Source organism: Hesperophylax consimilis, chromosome 1, assembly GCF_061612785.1.
Source record: "Hesperophylax consimilis isolate HC1 chromosome 1, BYU_Hcon_1.0, whole genome shotgun sequence".
NCBI classification, from domain to species: Eukaryota; Metazoa; Arthropoda; class Insecta; order Trichoptera; family Limnephilidae; genus Hesperophylax; species Hesperophylax consimilis.
In genome coordinates this window covers 2,684,711-2,699,628 of record NC_142836.1, presented here as the reverse complement: position 1 = coordinate 2,699,628, position 14,918 = coordinate 2,684,711, and the positions used below count along the sequence as shown (strand labels likewise).

Genomic DNA, 14,918 nt, shown 5'->3' with positions numbered 1-14,918 from the left:
AATTCCGCCCTTCGGATCCAACCCAAGTTGCCGCTTGTGTGATGTCGGTGATAAGTGCGAACGTGAAGATCCGCGGTTCAAGATAAGAACTATAATTAAGCTAGATTAAGAACAACCCTTCTTTATACATTTTTTTAAATAAATTTTAATCGTGTTCGAACTTAAGTAACTTCTTTTTTTTTACTCGTTCCTCCTTTTCTTTAGCTTGAATAGTATTAATTATAAACTTCCCTTAAGTAGAGTAATAACAAAGTAGAAAATTAAAAGGTATTTGACTGGAATCAATCTTCTATATAAATAAAATACTCGCTGCTGACGGGGAAACAAACCAGTCTGGTCTTGTCGCTCTATTCTATTCATATATTTTAATAATAAGTATCAATATTTTAGAATGTCAATAGTTTATCAATATTTTAGAATGTCATAGTCTCACTGGCTCCAGATGGGAGCAGTTGATACTCTTGTGCGGTATTCATACAAAAAATATGTTTTCTCCATTGAAAATTCAGAAAATTATTTATTCTACAGTTTGATTATTAATGACCTTGAAAACCGCTGTCATAATTATTAAAAAATACTAAAATACTTCCAGAATTTTTAAATTAGATGGATTTCTACAAATTGAACACAAAAACAATAACTAAGTACCTATTTTATAATAATTTTATTCAATTTATATCATTGTTTATGATACGTGATATTTATTTGTCTATTTTCGTTTGTCTATTCCCACAAAAATATAAATTCGCATCAAGCCCCGCCGCCAGCACGTAGTATTGCGCAATGCTTGCAAGCCAGCTTTGGTACACGGTCAAAATGCTTGTCACAAAGTGCCATAGACAAAAAACTACGTGCTTGCGATCAAGCCGCTTGACCGTGTCCCAGTCCCTTTGAAAGCTATTTCCTTAAGAGACTCGGACACGGTCAAGCGGCTTGATCGCAAGCACGTAGTTTTTTTGTCTATTGTTGTCTATTGTTGTCTATTATTGTCTATGCTTAGCGGCTTGACAGCCCGCATCAAGCCTCTCCGTCAAGCATGGCCACGCCTTCCTGTGATTTCGTGGTGGTCTATGTATTGTACTTCTATGCCTTCCTGTCATTTCGTGACTCGCGGCAAAATGGAATCTGTCAAAGACAAAGCGTTCTTGGCTCTTACATTAGCTTTATGTTTGAATAAAATAATAAAAAGAAACGAATTTGGTGTCAAGAATGGTACAAGTTAAGGTACCGCTTTACCCATGAGCATTTGCAAAGTGTATTACAGGCTACAGCTATTTTTTGTATGAATATCTTGTGCGGTATTCATACAAAAAATATGTTTTCTCCATTGAAAATTCAGAAAATTATTTATTCTACAGTTTGATTATTAATGACCTTGAAAACCGCTGTAATTATTATTACAAAATACTAAAATACTTCCAGAATTTTTAAATTAGATGGATTTCTACAAATTGAACACAAAAACAATAACTAAGTACCTATTTTATAACAATTTTATTCAATTTATATCATTGTTTATGATACGTGATATTTATTTGTCTATTGTCGTTTGTCTATTCCCACAAAAATATAAATTCGCATCAAGCCTCGCCGCAAGCACGTAGAATTGCGCAATGCTTGCAAGCCAGCTTCGGTACACGGTCAAAATGCTTGACACAAAGTGCCATAGACAATAAACTACGTGCTTGCGATCAAGCCGCTTGACCGTGTCCACGTCCCTTTAGCAGTTTCATTAATGACTAACACAATCTTTCTCTGGAACTCCATAATAACATCTGCGTTTATTTATTTTAATGTATTTATTTTAATGTATTTTATTTATTTGTCTTGTCCTTTCTAATGTTGTCATTCCCGAAATGAGTTTTATAAACTCATTGTGAATAATACATTATTACTTTGTTATTTTGTAATGTATTATCTTGTAATAAATAAACATTAGTCCCGCGCAAATTGTTTGTGGTTTCATAATCTGTAGTTGTGGTGTTTTTGGATTCACCATCATGTAATATGTTTGTTCTACATTTATGTCCATTATTATGACAAAATTGTTTAAAAATTCTATAATTATTTTAATTGTTTGATCTGAGAAACCATTTTGCATTTTCAAAATAGGTATTTTGCATTTTCAAATGGAAAAGTTTTGACCTATTTCCATTTTGCATTTCAAATGGTTTTGGGTACCCATTTTGCACATCTCTGCTTATAGAGCAATGCAGAGCAACTGACATGAACTGACATAAATATACCACTCGGCAACTGATATACCTTGTCCATAGTAAAGAACAGAAAATCCGTACCTCTACTGCTCGAAAATTACCGTTTTTTAATTTTACCGCCTATTTTTTTACTATAGTCGATACAGCGCCCGGCGGCAAAAATGAAAACTACTTTTCAAGACCCCGAAACGTCACTTCTTCAGCTAGTCTCGCCCAGTGTTGCCAACGAAGGCGATTTATCGCCATTTAGGCTACTCAGAACGAGAATCGGCGACGAAAAAATCTAAAAGGTGACTGGTCGCCTATTAGGCTACTTCAGAGACTAGTTATTTAAATCAGCCAAATCACAAATAATAAAAAAATATATATATTTATATCCATATATTTCACGTGAATATAAATGTGTGTGTGTGTATAATGTAGGTAGGTACAATTTGATATTGACATGATTCACCCTACTTGATTCGTTCGTTCCGGGGAATACCCTGAGCCCTGAATTCGTCTATTTGTCTTAGCCATTGTCACTTTCACTTTGCACAACTTCCCCTGCACGATTATTGTGTTTTATAGTTGTTGTGTATAGTTTACTTTAATTTGTTTTTCGTTTCTATGAAAAAAGGATAAACAAGGTAAGTACGCAAAAAATTATCGTGGTGAGTGGAAAAAACTACGAGCATTTAAAAGAACGTAAAAACGAATGTTTAATACTAATGTTTTGTTTTCCAGACTAAAGCAAATCAATAATTTGTAATTATACCTAAGTACTTAAAGTCCAATTCGTGTTTTCTTAATCCCGGGTTTTAATTATCATGTGTATGATTCCGGGATTTCAGAGGAGCCACTTTATGTTACTTCCTTCGTCGAACTTAGTACCCTTCAGGCCTCGACAGTATTTTTTCAGAGAGTCGATTTGTAGGGAAGTTTCGAATATTTCTGGTATTGCTAGTTATGTATCTATATAAATGCTGATATTATGTATCCAAAAAGATAAATGGGGACTTCCTAAACAATAATTATATTTAGCTTTCTACCCCCCCCACCCCCCCGACGCGATATTTTGGCTACATTAGGCTACTTAAAGTTTAAAAAACGGCGACATTAGGCCAAGATCCAGTTGGCAACACTGGTCTCGCCGGCCGGCAATTTTCCAGTTTCAATTCCTGCTTTCGTTTTGTGGAGCTGCTTTGATTGACCGACTGAATTCGGTAAGTCCGGCTTGATCAATAACTCTGTCCCTAATCTAGAATAATCGATTATGAAAATAATTTTAATGATTGTAACTGAAATTGATAACTCTTTCATAAATAAATAAAACTAAAGTTTTAGATAGAATTTAAATGGAAATTTCTCTGCCAAGTGCCCATCACTAGATTGATTTTATGTAATTCGGCTTATACTCCAACATTGCGCAGATGTTTATTTGAAAACGTCATCAACCACCCACTTTTAGAAAATGCTCACGGATACTGATAATCAATTCATCTGATTTATGATTTATGCTTGGCATTACGGCCTTGACCAGCGGACAGTAAATTTTGTACCTAGCCTTGAAATTAACTAGCAGCTAGAGAATCTGTAGCAATTTTCGCGCTTCGAAAAAAGCTGTATACTTTTATAATGATAATCCGCAAAACTCTAGATAAGATCGTTTTGCTGTCGTAAACTTTTGATAACAAATCCTCATTCAATGGTTAGTAAAACCTAGAGTTATAGAATATGTCAGATTCCGGGTAATAACATCTTCGTGGTATGTAGTAGAATCTAACTGTATTTGTATATAATATCTTTATAATAAGAAAATAATCACTAAATGCGCGCAAATTAGTCGCACTTATTTGGATACTATTATGTTATTTTGTTTTCGTCCGAAAATAGTATTCTATTTTTTTAACTTCAAAGTGGGGGAAAGCACAAACAACACGTTTGGTACATTCATAATAGTCCAAGCGATGACCGTAAAAATCCCATCCCATAGGCCACATGAACCAAATTAGTACTGGGCTTTAACCCCAAATAAGATTAGTTAAAAAAACGCATTCATCCAGATATCGGCCCGGGAGGAGTCCTGGAAAGCGACGACTTCCGGTGTCATTTTTGGGATGAAAATATCCGACGTGCCACATTACCAAAACTAACGGCAAAAGTTGATTGCAAATTTGTTGAAAAAAAAAATCGTTCGGCCAACTTTTGTGTGGGGAGAAGTACCTAACAAATGACATTGTAGGTATCCTCCAGATGCGGCAAAATATCTCATCGGCCACACGAATGAAATCGATGTCAGAATTTAGATAAAAATTCCCTGTTTACGAATATGTCGTTCGGCCGAGGAGAACCTTGTGGTCTACGCGATTATTCGAGAGAAAAATACCTTTCTTCTAGCGAAATTTTTAAATTACCCGCAGAATAATAATATGAAATTAGCATCTCATTACTGTAATATTAGAAATTATTAAATGTAAATGTATTTATACATCAATACAAGTACTACGGGGATATGAAAAGCAAATAAATCTTCTAAAAAATTCATGTTTAAAGGCCTAGGTACCTTCTTTACAGTTTAAAAATGGCGCTAGAAGAAAGGCATTTTTTCCCTCGAATAATCGCGTAGACAAGGTTCTCCTTAATATAATTTCCTGATTGAATTGGACAAAAGCAGCATATAGCCATCAGGTGAGTGGGGCCTATTGAAGGTGAGCTCTCTCAACCAATCTGAATGCTATACAACTTGCAAAGGAAGTTAAATTATGCATCTAACCGTCTCGTCCTGCGCCCATTCCTCTTACATATATTTTTTAAATTGACTAACTGGAAACAAAGAAACCTTCTGTTTTTTTTTTATCTGGAACATAACATTCTCTAAAAGAGATATGTGTGATGTAAATAAACCCAATTCGGCTGTCAAATTTCAAAACATAGTAATGCCTGAATTACACCTGCCGTGTGCTTGGCTGATGTGATCAGTACTCAGCCAGTGATTCAGATGAGACGGTAGATAGAGAAGCAAGGCCCAATGACTCGGTCGAGTAAGTACCCCCTCCACCTGCTTACTCAATTCAGCGCTTCACTCGCTCTCCACTCAGTGAGTGCGATGAGATGAGTCAGTGAAAGAAAAAAATCAAAATTTTAGAATTTTTTATGAGTGTAATGTTTATTGTTGTAAAACTATTATTTTTTCTCTTTTCCTCCATCACGAAACCATGCTTACAGCATTTTAAACTAATGTCAGTGAACTAACTCGCCCACTGTCTCTTCTACATTAATCACCTCTACTCTCCAATAATTGCTCAGCCGATTAACAAAGTGAGTGACTGGGCCGAGCACTCGACAGGTGTAATTCGGCCTTAAGGGATAAATTTTTAAATCATATATATTTGCTATTCCGTAGGTATTAGATTATAATGCATATATTGCTGTTTTGTATCAACTCAATGTTATGAGGGTAAATGCGTAACGATAAGTTCAAATAATGTACATAAATATGTTATTTAGTCCTCCTGAACACTTTTCTAGGAAATCGAACAGCCGAATTATACAAAGATAGATTGTCAATACTTAAAAGTTGGTTGTAGAACTATTTTATTATCACCTTGGGATTCATGTAACTCACGGAAGTGTGTTTAAAATCGACAGATTAATTATAAAAAAGCTAAGTAAATACGTTAGTGTTATCTGTGACCGATAACACTAACTTATATTTACTTAGCTTTATATTTGTGTATATTTTTCGCGCCATTAGAGAAAGTAAGATAGCGAACATAGCAACACATAAATATAAGAAGGATAACCTAATAGCACTAGGTCGTCTCTACAGTATTCCGTGTTCGTCTTATAGTGTAAGTGAGTAAGCATATCTTGTTATCTCAGTCACACCCATGATGTAAAATTCTGAACGCTATCGTTTATTTAGTTCATATGAACATTCTTTGAATGTCTGTCTTTGTCAAACATGAACATCGTTTGAACTAAGAATACTGGAAACATAAGAGTGTTTCTTACTTGCCACATTTCATCTTGAGTTTACTCATAAAGAAATATGCATTTCAACTATATTTTTAAAATTATTTTCCCTTAAAAAATATTATATATTTAGGTAGGTAAGTCAGTTCCAATTTTGAAAATGATATTAAAATAATTTCTGTTAAAATATTATGTTATAGTATTACGTACTTCTTAATATCTCGTCGAAACGTGTTCCACTATTATAATGTGATAAGCGGTACGCGTAGACCAGATTTAATAGTTTTAGTTAAGAACGTTGGGAGAGTTGGAGGTCACTTGGAGGTAAAAAAGTGGAACCCACTTTTTCACTTCATGGCTCCTCATAATATAACACATCAATGATTATAGGTAGGTACTGTATCGCTTCTCACAATCAGTTACAATTTTGAAAATTACACCTGAATTCAAAATAAATCAGAGTTTATCTAACCACCATTACAATCACTCACATACAGACCCACAACCTAAATTAGTTTTATCATAAATATATATTTTATTAAAACCAGCGCTACAAACTTATCTGCCAACCAGGGGGTGCAGTCGTAAGTTTTCCAGTATCGGAATGTTTGATATAATTAGGACAATTTTCCATACCTCCCTAAAAGCAGTACCAGAATGGCATTCCGTCACCAGTGCACCCCTGGTATCAATCCATTAGAATCAGTAAATACGCAACACAATGGTGTGTTTTTTTGAATCGTTATATTATGGACAACTCTCAGAATGTTTACTAACAATATTATCAGTAACAGCGTTCTTTGTTATCACAACGGTACCACTGTTCTCTGCAAAAACATGGAAATGTTTTGCCGAAGGTGTTATCTCTTTTTTTTTAAATTTGAATATCAATTGAAGTATATGAATAAAATTATAAATGAAAATATTTTAATTTCAGTTTTATCCCCATAATATCATCTCCCACTCAAGACCAGTGGCGGCTCGTGACTTTTGGGTTACTAGAGTGCTAATATTACTAAAAATGGCTTTATTAATGTTGTTGTAGCTGAAAACGATTTTTTTTTTTTTTTAGAAAAATTGATTTTTTGTATGATGATTTTCAGGAATTCCGTGCGGCGCACGGCTATACTGAAATTTCCTGAAAATCTTCATACAAAAAATCGAATTTCGAAAAAAAATAAAAAATCATTTTCAGCTATAACAACATCAGAAATGCAATTTTTAAATAATATTAGCACTCTAGTACACCCAAAAGTCACGAGCCGCCACTGCTCAAGACTCGAGGTTTGGAACTCTTGTGTATTGTTACATCATTTTATTTATTTGCTTTATAAACAGTCCTTAAATATTCATACTTGAAAGTGTATATCATTGACTGATAAAATAATAACATTAAAAACTTCAGACCAGAATAAAAAAAAGAGTATAATATATATAATAATATATATTTTTTTTATTTGGTACAATATTTTTTACATTTCAGAGTTTTCCAGTAATGTTGGCCTCACTGGGTGGCTTGCAGTTAATCATACTATGTTTGTGGTTGAGTGGTTATGATCTTGGGTACAAATCCGGATGTCACTGGTTCAAATGTGCAAGTATTTACAAGCGTGCTATTTCACAATTTACTAATTTTAAAATAATATTTAGTACTTATATTTTGTGACACATTCCAGAGTGGTAGATGCCTTCAGTTTCCCCTTGGTGAGAGATCATCATTCAGGATTTAAGCGTTGTTTGAAATGGCTTTAGCTATGTTTTAGCAACATGGCTTCATCACAGGTCGCTCTACCTTAAGTAATTTAATGATTTATGAAAATTACATATCTGAATCTCTGGGTCTCAAACAACAAGTGGACAGTATATACACTGACTTTAGTAAAGCTTTTGATAAGGTTCGACATCACATACTTATTTATAAACTTCGATTGTTGGGCATCAAAGGTAAATTATTGAGTTGGATTGTTAGTTATCTTAGCCATAGGGTGCTTAGTGTAAAGATTAATTCTGTACAATCTTATATATTCGAGGCCACAAGTGGGGTTCCTCAAGGGTCCCACCTCGGCCCAATATTTTTCTTATTATTCATCAATGACATTGTTGACCAATTTAATGATGTAGAAGTTCTGCTATTTGCTGACGACTTAAAAATATATAAAAGAATACGAAATGTATACTATTGTCAAATTTTACAGAGTAATTTAGAACAACTTCATCAATGGTATGAACAAAATGCTTTATTTTTGAACATTCAGAAATGTCAAGTAATACGATTTTCCAAAACTCGTTATAATATATTACATGAATATACATTAAATAATATTAAATTAATACCAGTATCACATATTCGTGACTTGGGTGTAATATTCGATGAAAACTTGTCATTCATTGAACACATCAACTATATAACTAATAAGGCTTTAAAGATGCTTGGCTTCCTTTGCAGAACTTTAACAGATTTTAAGTCCATAGATTGTATGAGAACCCTCTATATTTCATTAGTCAGAAGTCAATTGGAGTATAATTCACCTATTTGGTCCCCTTTATATAAAGTTCACTCCAATAATATAGAAAGAGTTCAGCACAAATTTCTTAAGTACGTAAATTTTAAGCTCGGAATTCCTATTGATTACATTAATTATGTCGGTTTGATGAATCAATTGCATCTAATAACACTGTCTCACAGGAGAATTATTTCAGACCTGGTTGTGTTACACAGAGTCATTAACAACTTAATTGATAGTCCTGCCATCCTTGCCACTATTAAACTACATGTGCCGAATAGGAATACAAGACAAAATATAACATTCTTCTGTAATACATACTCGACCAACTATCAGACACACTCACTGACCAATAGGATGCATGATCTGGGCAACAAGTATGGGGGTGCTATTGATTTATTTATTGACTCCATATATAGAATTAAGCATAATCTACACCAACACTTGGTAGCGTTGGTAAATTAGTTTTAATGATTGGTCTTATATGTAGTGTTGTTGTAATTTCTTTTTTTACTTTATGTTACTCTTACGTTTTACTAATATTGCTTCATATTTTTTAATATTTTCTCATTATACTTGTAATCACAATTTTACAAGTGTGTATATTTTACCTTCTTAAAAATGGATTACATCTATTTACTGTCAATATCTCCTGTATAATACATATTCTCTTATTGTACTGCATCATGTATCACTTCTATGTAAAAGCCTTTTTAGGCGTATATATAAATAAATAAATATAAATAAATGTTTGGTGACCAGATCTGAATAGCCCAGTCCTCATCTCCTTCCTTTTCCCATTACGTTCAGCCTCACAACATACCCCAATTGGGGGTCTCACTGGCTCTTGACCGTTGGGAGCAGTTGGGACTCTTGCGCCGTACTCACAATAAAAGGATAAATAAGAAAACTTTTCAAAAGTCTATTATTGCAATCGTGAAAGTGATTGCAAATCTTTTATAAGATTTTAAGATATCGGCAAGTAACATTATAAGAAGAAAGGTGGTTCATAGCCTTCTTCGTCCCCTTATCCTGTTGGGGTGAGTGATCCATTGCTTCAACAAAGCCCTTCCAGGGCTCCCTGTCCTGGGTTATTTCAGCAGCCACTGTCCATTGGACGGCCTCTGGAATTGCCGTCCGTATTTTTATGTATAAGTCGGTCTTCTGACATCTGATAGATGACCAAACCACATCATCTGCCACTTTGTATGAAGATTGGGAAGGGTTGGATGCTAAGCACACCTGATTGATTTATTAATAGTTGTTGGTGATTGATTGCAGTATCTAGCACAATGGCTCCCAAATACCGAGTGTCCTACTTCCCCATCAAGGCTCTGGGCGAACCCATCCGCCTGCTGCTGTCTTACGGCAAGATCGAATTCGAAGATCGCCGCATCAGCTCCGAGGAATGGCCCAAGTACAAGGAGTGTAAGTATTTTATGATTTCTTCGTACCTGTAGCACATTATGACGGCCGGCGTGGTCTAGTGGTATACGCTTTTGACTACAGATCCGAAGGTCGCGGGTTCGAACCCGGCGTGCGCAAATAAATTTTATTTGATTAATTTGTGTTATTTCACAATTAATTAATTTAAAAATAATATATAGTATATTTGCGGCACGTTCCAGAGTGGAAGATACTCTCAGTATCGCCCTGGTGTAAGACCACCATTCAGAATTGAAACGTTGCTTGAAATGGCTTTAGCCGTGTTTGGTGACCAGATCTGAATAGCCAGGTACTTCCCCACCTTCCTCTTCCCCATCTCCCTCCCCTCCCCAATACCCTCAGCCTCACATCATACCCCAATTGGGGATGCCATAGTCTCACTGGCTCCAGACGGGAGCAGTTGGGACTCTTGTGCGGTAATACTGTAAAAAAAAAAAAAAAAAAAAAAAAAAAAAAAAAAAAAAAAAAAAAAAAAAAAAAAAAAAAAAAAAAAAAAAAAAAAAAAAATTAATCAATTGTATATATAGGCATTATATCAATATTATATAGGCATTCAAATACCTATTTCGCCTTTAACATTCCCCTTCTTCCAGCCATGCCCATGGGCCAGATGCCCACGCTGGAGATCGACGACAAGGTGTACTATCAGAGCGGCCCCATCGCCCGCTACCTCGCCAAGCAGTTTGGTCTGGCTGGGGACAACGACCTGGAATCCCTAGAGGTCGATATCGCTGTCGAGTGCATCAGCGACTTCAGGATCAGTAAGTTTTAATTTTACCAATTCTGGTATGGAACTAAAGTGACTCATATTATCTGATTTCACAGTAAGTTTAACAGTAATTGTTTTAAATTTAAAATAAGTTAATCTTTCTTCTCTCCAAATGAAAATTCAATCGAGCTTTAAATTGGTTTATATTAGTACTCGTTGAATCAATGACATGTTGTGAAAGTTTGTTTCATTCATGCACTACTCTGTTTACAAGGAAGTGTTTCCTTGGATTGGATGCAAAAGGTACTTTATCAATTCATTTTGAGTGTCCACGGAGTTTTATATTATTGTCGGCGGTGAATATTTCTTGGATGCCAGGGCAACTATAATGTCCAGATAAAAATTTGAAAGTCAAAGTCAATCAAGTCACCCCTTTCTCTTCTTTCTTTCAATGTTGGTAATCTTAGTTCGTTGAGTCTATGTTCATATTGTCGGTCTTTCAAAGCTCTTGGTATTTTATTTAAATGCGGTTCTCATTTCAAGTCTTCTGATATGGTAACTCCTAGGTCTTGTTGTAACGTCACTGCTTGGGAGGTACCTGGCTATTTACATCTGGTTTTAGCCATTGTAAGCAACGTTTGGATTCTGAATGGTGTTCATTCCACCAGACTGATACTGAGAGAAAATACCAACTACCATGAATGGAAATGTTACTGATTATAAATGTTTTTTTGTGCAGAGGCCTCGGAGGCGTACTACGAGTCTGACGAGGCGGTCAAAGAGAAGAAGTTCCAGGAACTGCAGGCGGAGACCACTCCATTCCTGCTCAAGAAGTTGGAGGAGAGGGCCATCCTCAACAAGGGCTACTTGGCCATCGGAAAGGTAACTTATAACCTCCTGCTCACAGCATAGACCTTCTCAGTCTTCTCACATAACATATTAATAAGTCAACTACAGGATTAAATCTCCGTCTGACTTTTGGCCAGGTTTTCGACCTTCCAATCTAAATGGAATTCCAGTCAAATTAAATAATAATTTATAAATTTTCACCTTCTAACTTAAATGCAAGTATTTTTTGAATATATGTCGATTTCATAGTTTTCAAAGCCCAGTAAAATGATCGAAATCTGACTAGGTATGCGTGACTTCATACGTACCACGGTTTTTTCGGTTAACAGGAAGGTCAATCAGCACGCGGCCGACCAACCCATGAGCTAGTGGTGTAAGTTGTGTCAGAACCTGCATCCCCATCACAGGGTGTTTAAGTCTCTTATGGTTTTAATCATTTTTAAATGACGATTTATTGATTCTACTTATAATTATATATAACTAGCTGAAACCCCTTGCGTAGCTCGGGCTTTACACAGTTTTTTTAAATCAAATGTCGACGGTGATCTTCCTCTTATTTTGAAGTGTACAAAATGTCATCAATCTCAGAATAAAACTGTAGATTTTAATCAAAATCTCACTGCCTGCCCGGTGTCCGCCGCCCGAACGGCTCTGGGCACAAACACTCCTTTATGTAAATAGAGATAACATTTATATATTCAGAATCAGCGTGTGTTGATCCATACAAATATATGTTTTTAATCCATAATATTTTTCACTCAAGTTTCTTCTTATGGCCTCCACAAATAGATTCTTTTCACCGATAAGAAACCAATTCCAAAAACAAACTAATAAATCACCAGACACGAATGCCTTGCAATGGTAATGGAATACATAATATACATATGTTGTCAAATAGTAGTCCCTAAATTCCTTTTCATTATGTGAACACCGCATAAGAGTCCCAACTGCTCCCAACCGCCTGGAATCAGTGAGATTATAGCATCCCCAATTGGGGTATGTTGTGAGGCTGAATGTAGAGGGGAGGGAGAGGAGGGGAATCACAGAGGTGATAATAATTCACCAGCAGCCAAAAATATGAGTAGGTTGGCACTAAACATTTCGTTGTGTCAATCTTTCAAGGGTTGTCACGTACTGCACTGTATCCCTGCTACACAAATAAACTAACTTTTGAAGACAATATTAGCGATTCGTAAATGAAAATTTGAAATAGAATATTCAGAAAAAGATACAGCCCCATCTAGGAATTCCTAGATGAGACCGTATCTTTTCTGTTTCAATTACAAATTGTATTTATCCAAGACACTATCTAGATTGTATTTAGTTCAGGAAGAATCTTGTGATCACACATAAAGATAGCAGTCAGTAAAATTATGAGCTAAGAAAATGACGATATTGTTGGTCTTAGTCGAAGTATGATACAGTTAAATATAACCGTAGGAAATAGGGTCAGATTAGCTCAGTGGTAGAGCAGCGCCCTGGTAAAGCTAAGGTCCTGGGTTTATTTCCTAGATGCGACCGTATCTTTTATGATTTTTCTGTTTTAAATTTTCATTTGATAATTGCTAATATTGCGTTCAATGTTTAATTATTACTCATTAAGTTATTTAAAAAAAACTAACTTTTCTCTACACATTTGCTATGACGAAGGACACTGCAAGGGTGTCTGAAACATTGGCTGAAGAAAGAAACAGAAGCGCAACACAAGCTTATTAATGAATCTGTTTTAATTCCAGCTGTCCTGGGCCGACTTCTATTTTGTGGGTTTGGTGGACTACCTGAATTTGATTGCTCGCCAGGACATCCTGGCCACTAATCCCAACCTCGCCTCCGTCAAGGCCAACGTCCTCGCCCTACCTCAGATCCAGGCCTGGTACGAGAAGTCTCCCAAGTGCGACTACTAAACCAGTCAACAAACCAACCAGATCTCACCCCCACTACCCAAGAATACTAATAAACACTGATGGAATATTTTTACAAGCTATTGTAATATTCTGGCCATATGATATATTTTTCAAATAAATATAGAGATATTTTAAAGGCTATTTTACGAATGTTTTCTTCTATCCTGACCAATCAACACTTAATAATACGAAATAATTTTGGCAAGCTGCGTGGACCTAGGAGTTGTTGGGTTCCTACCAAAGATATTAGAAGAACGAGATTTGCTATGTTGGCCGTCAGACCGTAGGCGGAGTACTACCTAATTAGGGTACTTTGAATACTATCGGGACGTGTACGCACAGAAATCTGTTCTATGTATAAGTGCGGATACCTTAGCGTAAGCGAAGGTGTGCAGTAGTATTGGTGAACAAAACTGGCGACACTGGGCAAAACAATTCCACACAGTATGAACTGCTCATAGCACATCTCTTTCTTCTAATATCTTTGGTTCCTACTCTCATGTTCTTTATCCTAAGTACCTACCTTCCTAGCCATCACTTTGCCTAGAATATAAGAAGACAAAAGAAATACTAAATATTCTAATAAATTCACTTCTTAAATTTTAGTCATTTTTACAATGGTCTATGCTGGTCCGTTCTCAACTTCAATATTTTTCATCCACAAGGACTCCACTTTACGGTATCTATGAAGTCAATATCGCAAACATCCAAAAGAAATGAGCACATATGCTATTGAAATATAGCGTCTCTACTCTCTCTCTAACCGGGGAAGATACCTTGACTTCATATAACCCTGTATAAAGTCTGCAATAACGTTATCGACTGCCCCGACTTATTCAAACTAATAAACTTTAAAAGGGCAACTAGGTTTAACGACTTATTCCACATTAATCGGTCGCGCACAAATGCTGGTGTCAGGGATCCAATCAGAAGAATGTGCCAATTGTTTAAACAAAATCAACATTTTTTGATACATGCATTACTTTTAGTAGAAAATTAAAAGCAATTTACCTATAAAAAAAACAATTTCGACATCTCATTTTCTGTTTTGAATTTCGAGCATTTTTGAATTTAAATATTTTTCCCTCTATTCCTTAAAACAATTGTAAACGTTCATTAACCTATATTGTGCACTTTCTCCCATTTTTTTCATATGAGATAACTTTCTTATATTTTTTTTTCCTCAAATTTATTTAAAAAATTATTCATAAAGGTTAATTATTATTACTTTACAATGTCTGCTATTTATTTATTTATATATATACGCCTAAAAAGACTTTCACATAAAAGTGATACAGAGAATATCTGTATTATATAATTTTTTTCAATCAGT

The 14,918-nt window shown here is 35.3% G+C and overlaps 1 protein-coding gene across 4 annotated transcripts; it reads left to right on the top strand.

Moving 5' to 3' along the window:
- Positions 1-3,322: 3,322 nt before the first annotated feature.
- LOC149426122 (glutathione S-transferase-like) lies at positions 3,323-13,720 on the top strand. Of its 4 annotated transcripts, none has more exons than XM_089635853.1 (6): positions 3,369-3,421; positions 7,657-7,767; positions 9,959-10,105; positions 10,717-10,884; positions 11,572-11,714; positions 13,418-13,720. In XM_089635853.1, the coding sequence occupies exons 2-6, from the start codon at positions 7,749-7,751 to the stop codon at positions 13,583-13,585; spliced, it is 645 nt and encodes a 214-aa protein (XP_089491979.1). In that variant the 5' UTR covers positions 3,369-3,421; positions 7,657-7,748; the 3' UTR covers positions 13,586-13,720. The 4 variants fall into 4 exon arrangements, with proteins under 4 accessions (XP_089491988.1, XP_089491979.1, XP_089491962.1 ...); XM_089635836.1 differs by having other exon boundaries at positions 7,657-7,771; XM_089635862.1 differs by lacking the exon at positions 7,657-7,767 and having other exon boundaries at positions 3,323-3,421.
- Positions 13,721-14,918: the final 1,198 nt, after the last annotated feature.